We start from the raw sequence: 14171 nt of genomic DNA, 5'->3' as shown, positions 1-14171 counted from the left end.
GTCAAGCCACAGCCTATCACCTGCCTTTTCTTTATCTTCCCATTTCAATTTGGTATTTTTACTGTGAAACATCATTAGGGGAAAGTAAAACTTCACTTGGATAAAGGAGGTTTGCTACCAAATGATAGGAAATGAATAAACATATCCCCGGGGCGCTCAGCTACCTGCAGGTGAGGACACGTGCTGCTCAACAGACGTTTTACAGTATAATTTACTTACCGACCTTTAGAAAAGGAGAAAATGATTTTCTAATAATTCTAATCTCTGAAGATTGTCACTGCAATAGATTCCTTGCTCAGAGCTCCCCCGTAGGACTGTGGATATGCTGTAGGGTTATTAAGACGCCTGAATCGGGACAGTAGCTGCTTTGGGGCCATGAGCTTCACCGTAGAAGCGCGGTTGTGTATTGTCACCTGGAAGGGGCTGGAGAACTGCCACAGTGTGGGATTCGTCAGAGGCCAGCCCTTGGAATCGTGTGGCATTGTGGTGACTTGCTCCTGAGTTAGACGGTGCCCTGAGAGAACTAAAACTTGGGAAATTTTCATTTCGATTATGATTCAAGAAAATGAGTTGCTGTTGCTCGTTGTAAATTCATTTATGGGGTCAGGCTCTCCAAACTGGGAATACTGCTGATGGCATAAAAATGAGTAGAAAACCCGCCTCTGTGATTCCCCATCACGCAGGCCTAGGACATGGAGGGAGGCCTGCGCCTGGGTGGTGTGGATCTGAGGTGGGATGGAGATCCCTGGGCAGGTGAGTGAGGGTCCCTGCTGGGGCCAGGGCAGCTGTTCCTCTGCCTCCGCTCCCTTTAGCCCAGGAGTTCCTGGATCCCCGCCAGGCTCTGCCCAACCCTCACTGTGACCATGGTGAGGTTGCTGAGTAGATTTGCAGATTAGGATTCCCAGTTTTTGGAGGAAGAACCAAACCCCAGGCAGCTAACCAGTGGTAGAATCCAAACCTGATTTTCTTTACAGAAAGGCCCAGACCTGCTGGGCTGGAAGTAGAGGGTCGGTTACAGCCGAGAGTGGAATTCTCCTGGGTCTTGTGACCGATGAGCACCCCTCCGGGAGTCACAGGGCTTCGGTTTCAGATGCCGAGGAAGATCAGCACTGGCCTATGTGATGATTTGGGGATCTTATTTCTGAGTCACCTTTGGTTAGCAGAGATTCCAAACCTTTGCCTTGAGTTGATTGCCCTGCTCACTGCCAGGGAACTTTCTGAGACATAACAAATCCTGCTCAGGAAGGAGGAGAAGGGAGCGGCTATGTTTTGAGGACCTGTTAGGTGCCAAGCCCTGGGCCGGGCACTCTCTTAACAGTATTTAACTGAATCTCATGACAGTGCTCTAAGGTGTCTTTTTTGGTACGGAAACATATGCAGAGAGGTTTAAGTCACTAGGACCCACAGTCAAGCAGGGAACAGGGGTCCAGCCCCTGGCCATCTGCCTCCCCTGGATCTCCTCAAGACGCACGAGCATCTTTTCAGTCCTGCATTTAGTTCTTTATTCGTTTCATGCATTCACTTGGTGCGTCATGGCAGATGCGTCAGTGCTGACTGTCGGAGAAGACATCAGATGCTGTTCTCTGCTCCTGATTCTACTTTTGGTGTCCTGGTCACCCCGTCACCAGGCCCATAGGATTTGCTCTTTGAACAAAAGCAGCCAGGACCATTCTGATATGAGGCACGTGGGCGGCAGAGTTTGGGGGTGCTTTGTATCTGCCAGCACGTAGCCACTGCCCAGCCTGCTCCGAGCTCTCAGATGATTCCAGCACTGGGCAGGGAAAGCGGGAGCCCTGCTGTTGCCTCCCTCATGGGGAAGCCTGTGACATCTACTTGGAAACTCTTATGGAGTTCATTTCAAATTAGCAGCAGGCCCCGTTTTAGTGGGTGAACGTGCTTTCTTCAGCCATCTTGATCCTACGCGGGGGACACAATGCCCAAGGTGCCGGGCTTGTGAGAGGCACAGAGCAGGTCACGCCTGAGATGCGGGTCTTCATAAACGACATGATAATTACTTTCTGTCCCACTTACAAACCCTATTCCTCACCTGCCCAGGTCTCCCTGGTCTATAAACTGGGGCCCTGTGCTTCTCCTCCAGGAAATGCACCGCTCTGGGCACCCTCTCCCGGCTCTTCCTCCTGGCTATTGGGTGGCAGGAGACAGACCTTGCTCATCAGGGATGCTGCTGCCTGCCCTCTGTGGGCTGTGTGTGGCAGGAGGCCTGGGAGTGGGGGCAAGGGACCTCGGCTCACTGCTCGGCCAGGGCTCAGGAGTATGGTGGTGCGTTGTGCCTCTGGCCACTGGATCCCAGGTCAAGTCCTGGCTGCACTAACTTTCCAGCTGTGCGACTTCAGCAAATGGTTTAATCTTCTCCAGGACCTATTTGCTAGGGAGCCTCTGGTGGGAGGCGCTCTGGGGGCTCTCGGGACTCCCAGCAGGGCCTGATAACCCAGGAGCAATGCCTCTCACACTTGGTAGCATCTAGAGTTACCTGGGGAACTTAAAAACCTCCCCAGACCCGAGCCTCGCCCCAGCTCTGGAGCTGGGACCCACGCAGCAGTGTTTTCTCAAGTTCCTGCTGATTCCAGTGTGCAGCAGAGGTAGAGATCTGGGGGCCTCTGCTCTGGCCATTGATGCCCAATCAGCCCATTGCCAGGCCCCTCCTGGTTACGCCTGTGACGTCGGCTAGGCTGCATGCTCTTTGACATCTGCTCGGCCGTGACATTCCAGGGAGGGTTGCTGGGCCACATGGCTGTGCATGTTAACACAGCTGGGGGGTGGGACGGAGTTGGTGGCTCATTTCTAGAGCAGCTCTGCCAGGATCCTCACCAGTGCCCCCTGTAGCCACTGTGCAGTCATTCTCATCTGTGTGAGCTTTTGCCTTTTACCTATTCCTGTGATGATCCTCACTGTGTGTACACTTTTAGTGGCCACCCTGATAGATATCCAGTCTCTCTTTACCTCACCAGAAGCCCCTCTGTTGTTGGGGGCCATAGTGTTCTACTAACAATAGCAGTCACAGTTTTCAGCCTCCTACTCTGAGTGGACAATGAGCTAAAAGCAGAAATTGTGGTGTGGCGCTTTCCTAGACAGATCTTAAAAGTTTTCTGATTTGGGCAATCCTACTATCCTTAGGTCCTTATCATCCTTTCTCCTGCCTGGAAGGAGGTGCACTGGGTACATCTCTAGCAGCCACTGTGTGATGATGAGGTGAACTTGGGAATAGAACCACAGGCGAAGAATGGCAGAGGAGAACTAGAGAAGGATCTTGAGATTTTGATATCATAAAGCTACCACTTCTAGACCTGTGCATCCTATCTCTGAGGTTCTTAGGGGAAATTCAACTTCTCCCTTGTTTAAGACACTGTTATTTCTGATTTTTGCTACTAGTCTCCAAAGTCAGTTTTTAACTGATTAAAAGCAACCTGGTATGTAATAGCAGTAAACAAATATAAGTGACCCCGGGATCTCTGCCTCTTCTATCCCTTCACCCCAGCTACAAACACACAGTTCCCCTTCTGAGCAACTGGATATCTAGCTGTATAGAATCTCAGAAAGTCATAAAGCTACTGGAGATGGGGGGAGGTGGCTCCGAAGACATCTGAACTGTCCATCACCCCCCAGCCCACAAACCTGTACCCTAGAAATGGCTGTTACAGTGGGGCTCCGAGACTCCTCCCTTCCAGTCTCCGTGACTCAACACTTAACACACTAGGAATTCTTTTTTTCTCTCTCTCAAAAATCTGAACTTGCACTTTCGAGAACTACAGAGGGATCTTGAGCCTCTCAGGTTTAGGAAACAGCTGACATTGCTTCTCATGGGGGCATCCCCGACACCCAGAGGACAGTTCAGTTGGGTATTGAATCTGGATCGCCTTGAAGGGTTTCCGTCACTTTGTTGTGAGCGGACTTTGACTGCAGAGTGGCCTCCACCTCTCCTCGGCCTCACTGTGGTGCTGAGACCCACGTGGAGACTTCTAAGCGGCAGTTCAGCTGTGCTGATGTCTGTGCTGATGTCTGTCATCCGATCCCATGTTCCTCTGCTGTCTGAACCAGTGAGGGCCCTGATGTCACCTCAGCTGCTGCAGTGGCCACCGTTGGCTGGGTGACCCCACTGGAGCTGATCTGTGGAGGGTCTCTATTCTGACCTCGGTTCATGTCTGCATCCATCCCTGGTCGCTAACTGCTCTTGGGAAGTTAAACATCCCTGCACTTTTACAGACACAGGCCTCTGGGGTTTTGGAGATGGGGAAAAAAAAAAACTGTCTTGATGGCAAATACTTTTGCAGCCATGATTCCCTTTGAGGCTCACATCGAGTGCAGGAAGTGCAGTCGTGGGGTCGGACTGCTAGGCTGTCAGCAGCAGCAACCCAGGGTCTGGCACATGCTGAGACCGAGCGGATTCTCAGTAAGCAGATTGCCTCAAGAGGAAGACAGGAGACGGTTAAGTGGATTGGCACTCTCTGGTTGCATCAAAGATTAATTCAATCACAGCAAGTTCCAGCTCACCAGCACCGATGGAATCACACAGTATGCCGCATGGGGATCGGGCAAGGGGCCTGAGCGAGCTCGCAGCACGCGCCTATCTGCTCTGGAACCGTTTCCTGGGAAGCAGGACTCCAGTGGGGCAGGAGACGCTGGGCTGCAGATGCCCTGAAGCAGACTGTGGTGAATGGGTGTGGGCGGCTGGTGCCGGGAGCCAAATGCAGTACAGCTGCAGGTAGACTGCTGGCCTGCATCGGCTGGACCCACTTGTATTTTATTTAGCAACTGGGTCTCACTGAGTTGCTTAGTGCCTCGCTTTTGCTGAGACCGGCTTTGATCCTCCTACCTCAGTCTCCGGAGCTTCTGGGATTACAGGCATGCACCATCGTGCCTGGCTACCCACTTATATTTTAAGAAAACATGTTTAAAACCATCAGAGAGCTTTTATAAGAAACATACTCACTGAGTAGCCTATATAAAAAGATAACTTAAAAATATGAGGTCTTAAAAAAAAGGCTTTATTCCGTACAGATTTCATTATATTCCAATTCTCTGGAGGCTAGACCACTTATCAAATTTTCATTTCTTTTCAAAATAGGAGCAGTGTTACTTGCAGTCCAAGTGTGAATTTTTATTGATTTTTGAGAATTTGGCACATGTCTTTTTATCTAAGCCTGTCTTCTGCTCCATCTTATCTAAACATGAGAATGTGCTGGCACAATTCCCAAGTATTCCAACTTGAGAAAATCTGATGTGTCTTGAGAAAAATCACTTCTATGACTTATTAACGAACTGACTAGGCATATTTTCATAGGGTTCATTCACCCAAATTTATCATAGAATATAGGTGAATAAGAAAAAATTTAAATGGAGTCATTGAACTAGAGTCCTTTTTTTTTTTCTTAAAAGATGAAATCAAATCCTTTCTTGAATAATGTTAGCATTACTCAAGGATCCCCGTCTACCTTTTACCCCATGGTTATTGCAGTAATTAAAGTGTCAGATTTTTCCCGGAAGAAAACCATCTCTGCCAATCCCTTCTTCTTTGGGTGTTGGTGTTCTCTGCTGCTTCCCTGCTCTGCCTTGGTCTATGGGGATGCTCTTGTGGACTGTCTTCCTATCACTTCATGTCATGCAGGGTGAAGGGTGGAGAGTGAGTTCAGGGTCTTTTAATCCCTGGCTTCCTCTCTGAGGGTCACTGTAGTTTGTCCCTGTCCCCACCTGGAAGGCAGCCCTGCCATATAATCTCCTTTCTGATACCCCCTCGGGTTGCTATCAGCCCAGGAATACTGTCCCACCCCAGTGGTTTCCTACATTCTGCCAACACCTGTGTGGTAGTCAGCTTGGTCGGTTATCCCCACCACAGTGGGCCATGTGCTTCCATGAGGCTCATGAGGTGACAACCATCCGTTGATATACAGAGATAATAAACAGGATTGATGGATTCTCGGCCAACAAAGAAAAAAGGGGTCCCACTAGCCCAGGGAAAGCCTCCTGCAGGAAGGCTGCTTTTCTCTGGGCCACTCTCTCCCACCTAGGATTGCTTTAACTGTTGGGGTTCAAAGCCCTGGGGCCTCTACGTCTCTGCATGCCAGATGGGAAGCGCCCTGAGGTTGCGGTGGTGTGGATTTTGGAGGGTAAGAGACTTGGACCAGGCAGTGGGGAGATAAGCCCCCTAAAGGTCACAGGATATGGCATGTGAACCACTGACCACAGAATCCAATATGGCTCTAGCGTGGCCCGTCACTCGCCTTACAGCTGGCACATGTGTTGTAGGAAAAACGAAAGGACGGACGAATGCACGTGTGATGTTTTTCCAATCTTACCCCCTGTGTGTAATATGGAAGTGATCCAGGGTGGGGGAGGGTCTGTGTTAGTAACTTCCCTTACAATCTACTTTAATATTTAAACAAAGTGAATGGAGGTGTTTGGCTGAAATTCAGACCTCAAAGGCCAGTGTTTCTTTCTCAGACTGGTTGAACTTAGCAATGAGCAGACTTTCTCAGCCATTTTGCCAATTGAAAGAAACCCTTTAGCTGTGGGTGCGGGGGCCTGGCCTGCTTGGGGAGGTGGGGAGGTGCTCACAGAAGGATGCCAAGCACCAGTGGCTGTACAACTTCTGTTTTATTTTGTGTGCTTTTCTTTTTTTTTTTTTTTTTTAATAGGATATAAATAATGACAAAAATTACAAAATTTATAACTGGAAGCCCAAACTTATTTACACATACGCTTCATATGCTTCTGTTTCAGCAAAGCTACTGTTTACTTTGCTCCTATACAATTTCCTTTTGGTACCATATTTTAGTGTTATTTTACTCTCAACTTTCTACGTACATATCAACAGTGAATAGGCAAAATATATACAAGGAACTGTTCAGTTCAAGTAATTTAATATTGTATTAAAATTCTTTTAACACTGAACTAAAACCATATACATTTGTCAGTTTGAAATAAAATTTAGTTATTCTTTTTCAAAACTCACCAACTGATGAATGTAACTGATAATTTCAGGTTTAAAATAATATTGGTTAATTAAAAAAAAACATTAAGACAATTCCACAATTTATCAATATCTCTATAATGAACTTCAAAATGATTCACAATGTGATTTGTTAGAACAATATACATTAAAATGTTATTTTTCTATAATGATATTGGTACTGTTTATATAATTTGATTCTACATAAATATACATTGTGGTATCATACAAATACTCCACAGAGACATTAAAAAAATTAAAATACCTTAAAGAAATGTAAGTAAATTTTATTTAATCAAATAGTAAGCAAACATTATTTTTTTTGTCTGTTTCAAGAAAAGTTGTATTACTTTGGAATTTCTTTTTTTAAATGTATTTATATTTTCTAGAAAAAAATTTTTGCAATAGAATTTTATTAACACCTTTCTCAAACAAGTTTTCCAGGACAGAAATCTTGACAGCAGGAGCCCTAGATTATTATTATTATTTTAAACATGTTCTTTAAAACACTGTGAAGATTAAAAAAACAAAACAAAACAATCTTTGCAGGCACGTGCTGTTCAGCACTTCTGGTCAATGCCAGTCTGCCCGCCGCATCTCCTACTCGGTGGACAGCTTCAGGATTTCTCCATAATGAGCCAGTCCTCGTGGTAGTAGAAATTTAGTTACTTGAAATGAAACCAGAAACATCCCGCACAACTAACCTAGTTTTCTTATCAATGCATTAATGAAACATTCTTTTAATAAAAATATTTAATACAAGACACATTTTTCTGTGCATAATAAATTTCTCTGTCTTAAATCATTGTTAAACTTTGAATCAATCATTAGATTTAAAGGTTTTCATTATCTGACATAGTTGATTACATATAAAATCCACAAATATAGAAACTGAGAAACAGAATTTCCTGGCAATCACTTTTTTTTTTTTTTTTTGTCCTTTTGCATTAAACGATCCTCAGTGATGTGATGATTTTACAGATGCGGTACAGGGGGGTTCTGTTCTGATTTTACCTTTAAAACTGCTGACAGTGAAATCTAAACCCAGGATTGTGATACTTCCAGGCAGTGTGAGAGATCCCCTTTACTGGTTTTAAAAAAGGTGTCAACCCCCACCAAAGCCGAGCCCGGGCTGGGGCGAGTCACTGGAAACGCTCGAGGCGGCGGCCCCGGGACACCCACCTCGGCTCGCGCCTCTCGGGGGCTGCGCCGGGGAGTCCGGGTGGCGTTTTCCGTCCCGGGTGCAGAAAGGACTCCCCAGGGACGGCCGGCGGCCTTCCGCCCGGGGCCAGGCCACGCGAGCGGAGCAGTCTTCCTCCCGGGCTGGGGACGGACGGGGCGCGAAGGAAAGCCTGCTCCGGGCTGCGGGCGAGCAAGGCACCGCGAGGACGCGAGGGCGGCGGGTATCAGAAAATCGTGGTTTCATACTTGGTATTAATGCCCCTCTTGGCTTCCTGCCCCGGCTCCACAATCCACGGCAGATTGGCCAGAGTCTTTTGCTCAGACGGGTCGATCTGCTTTAAAACAGAAAGGCTGATGCCCGTTATCCGGCGCTGTGCTGGGCGCGTGCGCGGCCGTCGCTGCCCCCACCTCGGCCCGCGCCCCGCGCTTCCACCGGGACCCCCGGGGGCTCGACCTTAGCAGGCCCTGCCAGGGGCACGGCGGTGAGACCCGGCCTGGCCCGCGAGGGTGGACAGAAACAGGGCTCCTCTCCCGGGCAGTGAGCTGTGAAGGGCAGAGGGAGGCTAGGAGACTTCCTGGAGGAGGTGAGGAAGGCCATGCCACTCCCTCTCCTACCCTTCAGTGCGCCCCACCGCGGAAAACACCCCAAGTCCTTCCAGCCCTGCCTCTAGCCCTGCCTGGCGCCACCCCAGCCCAGGCCTCTCTCCTCTTGGTTGCCCTCCCCTAGATACCTGTCTGCTGCACCCCCAAGATCATTCGGGTCTTGGCTCTCAGGCCACTTAGAAGTGCTACCTGTTTGCCCCATGCACAAGAGCACCCCAACTTTCCTGCTCTCCTCTTCTGCCTTATTCCCCGGATAAGAGGTCCATCTGCTCAGCCTCCAGGACAGCGCAAGCCCAGGAGGGCGGGGATTTTGTCTCTGTTGTTCGTTACCCCCACCCCCACCCCCAAACTTGGGAAACCCATCCACATAGGCACACAATGAATTATTGAATAAATACTGGTAGGAGAATGAGGCAGTGTTGGAGGCCAGATGCAAGACCAGTGGGAGTCTGCCTTCCCCAGGCGGGAGGCCAGGCATTCAGGGAGATAGAACAGCATGCAAGACCCAGAGGTGTGGGAAAGCGGCAGTTTGCACAGTGGGAGACAGGAGGGACAGCTGGGGGTGAGGAGGTCAGCGGGGTCCTATCAGGCTGAGCCTTGATCTGAACCCAACCATGCTCTAAGATGGATGAGTCCCAGTGCACCGAGTCAAACAGGTCATTCCCAAGGTAAAGTTTGAACTGCAAACTCTGAGGAAGGGCTGGGGTGAGTTCTTCTGGGACTGGCCTTTGGCATTTCCAGTCTGCCCGGCCCTGGCCCCTGCTCCAGAACACTGGGCAGGAGCTTCGGGAGGCCTCCTCCATGTCTCTGGTTGTGAGCTTCACAGCCTGTCCAGGTCTGCAGGATCTGTCCCTATTGACTACCCTTTACTGAGTTTTGACTGTGTCTCCACAAGGTGTGGGAGGGTTTCACATATCCTTAGGGATCCGTGCATATTTCCTAACAAAGGACTGGAGCTGGAGCTGCAGGAGACTGACGGCAGCTGTGGGGCACGGATCCTGTGCAAGGAAAAGCATCACAGATTCACACTATACTTTCTTATTTCCTGGCATCTAAATGAATATTCTATGAGTCTGTACAGCACTCAACCCTTTGTGCTCTTCTGGAGGAAGTCTTTGGGGACCATGATAAAGTTGGAGAGGGGTACCAGCCGTGAACAAGTATATCCAGCCTACATGAGAAGAAATGTGTCTGAGATGATCCCCCAAACATTCAGTGCATTCCTGGGCACTTCTCAGCCTAATTATTCTCAAAGTTTCACTTGCTAAGTCTATCCCCAGTTCCTAATTTCTTTATCCAGATACTCCATGAGCGTGACAACACCTTTGAGATCCCTGTGTGCCTAAAACATATTCATTCTTGTGGAGGAAGATGGGCAATAAACAAGTGATCAATAAACTATCTCATTAGTAAATTCTACACAATTGAAAGCAGGCCATGTGCTTGAGTGTGGCTACCTCAGACGAGGTGGTCAGGAAAAGCCTCTTCATGTAACCTAGACCTGAAGGACAAGATGGAACCCTCTGTGCAGAAATTGGGAGGATGATCTTCCAGGTGGAGGGAACAGGTGGCACAAAGGCATCAGGTGGGGCATGCATTATATATATATATATATATATATATATATTTGAGGAACGGGAAGGCCTGAGGGCCAAGGGGTAATGGTGAGGCATTAGGTATGGGTGTTTGGAGCATTAGGTATGGGTGAGGCATTAGTTTTGCAGGAAGGGAATTGGTTTGGAGGTCTGTGGTATCATCTTCATGAGAGTTGGTGGCACTTGGACTAAAAGAGTAGCAGAGGAAGTGGGGAGGAGTATGCAGACTGAGGTGTTCCAGGGGTGGAACAAATGGCCCTTGCCCTGGATTGGAGGTAGAGGGGGCAGAGAACAGCAGTAGAGGTGGCTGGTAGATTTTTGGGTTGAGCAGCATGGTGAACGGCTGTGCCCTTTACTGAGCTGGGAAGATGAAGAGGAGCATTTCTGAGGGCGAAATCAAGCATTTTGTTGTAGGCATACCAAGTTTCAGATGTCTGTTGAACACCAAATATTCAAGAAGAAACTGAACACACAGTAGGTCTAGAGTTCTGGGAGTGGGTCAGGGCTGAAGAGAGAAGTGGGAGCTTGGGTTGCTGAGGCCAGAGGACCAGGGAGTTGAAATGTGGTGTTTGAAGTAAAAATTTTTCAGAGAAGGTGCAGTTACTGGTGCTGACAGTCATGAGTGATGGGCTGGTGAATGGCTGGGGTGGAGGGAAAGATCCGGAAGAAAACTATGAGAGAACAGCGAGGCCAGGCACTGGAGAGATCATACCCATGGATGCTGAAGTTGCCAAGGAGTGGGGCCAAAAAGAAGGTTGTAAACAGGAAGCCACGCAGTCACCAAGGGAGGTGTTTCTCTGCAAGCATTAAAAATGTCTGTGCTTCCCCCCCTCACCCTGGGGATGGGAGCTGGTGGGAAGAGGAGGGTTACAGAGGAAGGACTCAGGGGTGAGAGGGCAATGCATTCTGGGGGCCTCCCCCATACAAGTCCGGGGTTCTTAGGATGCAGGACGGCAGCCGGAGCAGAAAGCAGATGGGAGGCTGTTGGGAACCTTCCAGCTGTGGGGTGTTGCTACTACCAGAGGAGACTGCTATGAAGTCATGTGAGCCTGCCGGGACAGGATGTCTGCAGAGCCTGTGGGAGGGAAGGGGAGGAATCCTGGAGGAAGGCAGATGATGAGGAGGGGGCGGCACCTTCTGAGCAGCTGCCTCACTGCAGGAAGCCTCAGTTGCTGGAGGGAAGGTGCCCAGGACCACGACCTGCACTTCTCAAAAGAGATGCTCGAGCATCTAGCTTCCCCCTGCTGGATGCCAGAGGCAGCTCACTGTCAACCTCTGCAAATCTCTCTGAAGGCCAGGGGCTGGTGGGAGGCCTTGTCCCCTGATAGGATGGCAGCTGAGGCCATGGGAACACTGTCCTCAAGCTTTCCTGGACCTTCAGGTAATCTTCACCTGGGCAGCCAGTACCCTCCCTCTTGCTGCTATTGCGGGGGACGGAGGAAGTGGAATTTTCTCTGGAGTCTCCAGGTTCAGGGAGAAGGTCCTTCAAGAAGTTGAAGGAACCAGGCTGAGACTATGATGACCACCAGCCCGGAAACGGCCCAGGGAAAGGACCGGGAAGGGCAAGCCCTGAATGCTAAGTGGCACCCACCCGCACCACACAGCTCCCTTTCCCTCCCTCTGGAGGTTTCCAGAATGCCTCTATCTTCTACTTACCACTGACTTGCGAATGCTAACGCGGGGCTTGGGGATGGGCTTGGAGGGTTTGTTTTCAAAGCTTTCTGGAAGCGTGGAGGAATGGCCCCCTTTTCTTGCTTGTAGTGCTAGTTGGTAAGCGACTTCAAATGCCTGTCCCAGTGTTAAGATGATTTCGTAGGCTAAATTCTGTAAGAACAAGGAGAAAGCATTTACTGTGGGTGCACTACACACCAGAAAGTGGCTGAGGAACTCCATGGAGGAGAACTAGCCATCGCCTTGAGCTACTCCACCAGGGGCTGCAGGGATTCAGTGGAGATCTATGAGGAACTGGACACTCAGGTCCCATTTAGTGTCTACACAGGCATCAGTCACCAAGGAGGCACTCTTGTTCACAGCCAGCTAAGGAGCGGGCTTGTAGATTAACCCCTGGAAAACAAGGCCTACACGCAGCCCACTGGCCCCAGGAGCCCACTCCATAAGGAGCTCCCTCAGGGGCAGCAGGTCTGCTCCCAGGACTTGGAAGGGAAGGAGTTACTGGTGGCATTTCAGCCGTGTCTGTGAGGACGATCCCACACACTCCACGGGAGGTGTTCCTGAGAAGTTTGGATCCTTTTACCTCAAACATCTGTGATTCAGTGAACATCTACAAAACACAATCAAAATCTAATTTAGGCTGAGGGGAGAGGCATTAGTCATGCTGGTGTGGAGCCTCACAGTTGCAGCAGCGAGCATGCAAACAGTGCTCAAACGGAGCCAATTACCCATCTATTTCTTGAGGCTTTTGCTCTCCCTGTGGGTCCACTCTATATTTTATCATCAAATCAGCAAGAGACAGGAGATTCTGTCGGGTCAGAATGCCACACCAAGCTGCGCCTGGGTGGAACGTTCTTTGCTTTGGACTTTCCATTCTTCTCTCAAGATGATTTCTGTTTGTCTTCTCTGCACCTCTCCATTCGTAGCTGTGATTTCTGCCTTCTCTCAAAAGTGCAGCGTCCCCCTGTCTTCTCTGGAGACATGACATTGTCTGGCCTCAAAGAAGCAGGGTTCCCACAACACCCTGAGGTCACAGTGAATCAGAGAAGTGGGTACATACTGGTCACAAAAAGTGTTCTTAAAGTTTCTGCACCACTGATAGCAGGTGTCGTCTGTCTCAAGTTTTCATTCTATAAACGATCCTACAGTGTCTCTTCATGGCTTCTCAAAATCACAGAAATAGCATTCTGCTTCTGCTGATATTGCAACTGTGCCCTCTGCATTCCTGTCCACCTCCGCCTTCACCAGGCAGACTGGGGGCCCAACTTCCATGTTTTAGAAGAAGTGTTGGGGACTGTTCCCACTGGTGAGGATGGACATGGAAATATAGGATGGCCTTCTGAGGGCACATGGGAGAGGCCCATGGGTTCTGGACTGATTCTATTTCAGGTCAATGCCAGATGAATTTTTCTGGATTTAAAATCAAGTGGGAACATGCCTGAGCTTGGCCGTGGGTTTGATAGAGGATGTATCGGTCATCTTTGAGCTACTTGTTAGGAACTAACAGCCCTTCAAGAAAGATGTTTGCTGCTGGAGATACTGCACCCTGTATGGCAAGCCCCTCTCGTCTCTGGGATGGAATGGAGAGCCCTATTTGCTCCAGGGGTGAGTCAGACTAGTAAATTAGTAACACACCAATAAACAACAGTGGAGGAGGCTGGGAGACAGCTCTGACCATCACTGTGGAGAAGGCTGGGCCCTTTCCACTGCCTACACTGCACCCACAGCACTATCAGCTCTGCCTCTTAGTGTCCGTGTGGTCCCTTGGGAAGGTGGACTGGCCTTTGATTCCTCCAGTGTCAGGGTGAAGTCACACCGTTTCTGTTCACCACTGCTGGAGAAGATGGTCTTGTCCATTTGTTGGGGGATACCACAGACACTCATGGTCTGAGTGGGAAACTGGACTAAGGGAAAGGTGGGGTCACTGGACCCCACACCATGAGCCTTTCCATGTCGAGCAGTGGGGCTTCCAGAGTGTGAATTCTTTTATCATTAGCCTACAACAAGTTCCGGAAAGTGAGATCTGCTTAAAGCACCAGTGTCTCCAAATGAAAGTCAAACTGCTCATTTGAGCAAGTGAGAATTTTCACATGACTATTATGGGAAGCCAAAAGGTTTTGTAAATAATGGGTTAGAGGTTCTGCCCTTTTAAAAAA

At 49.2% G+C, this 14171-nt stretch overlaps 1 protein-coding gene across 11 annotated transcripts in view; it reads right to left on the bottom strand.

Moving 5' to 3' along the window:
* Positions 1–6858: 6858 nt before the first annotated feature.
* Anks1b (ankyrin repeat and sterile alpha motif domain containing 1B) overlaps positions 6859–14171 on the bottom strand; it is a 1051626-nt gene continuing 1044313 nt past the window's right edge. For 4 of the 11 annotated variants that reach the window (XM_021724494.3, XM_021724496.3, XM_021724505.3 and 1 more), the window contains 2 exons: positions 12001–12168; positions 6859–8478 (listed from right to left, as the gene is read on the bottom strand). In XM_021724494.3, coding sequence (XP_021580169.1) covers positions 8371–8478; positions 12001–12168 — 276 coding nt within the window. In that variant the 3' untranslated portion in view covers positions 6859–8370. Of the gene's footprint in view, positions 8498–12000; positions 12169–14171 lie in introns of all 11 variants that reach the window. The other 7 variants (XM_078052943.1, XM_021724491.3, XM_005322381.4 and 4 more) reach the window with 2 other exon arrangements.

The sequence above is a fragment of the Ictidomys tridecemlineatus genome, chromosome 6 (genome assembly GCF_052094955.1).
Source record: "Ictidomys tridecemlineatus isolate mIctTri1 chromosome 6, mIctTri1.hap1, whole genome shotgun sequence".
NCBI lineage: Eukaryota > Metazoa > Chordata > Mammalia > Rodentia > Sciuridae > Ictidomys > Ictidomys tridecemlineatus.
This window is presented reverse-complemented; position numbering and strand designations above follow the sequence as displayed.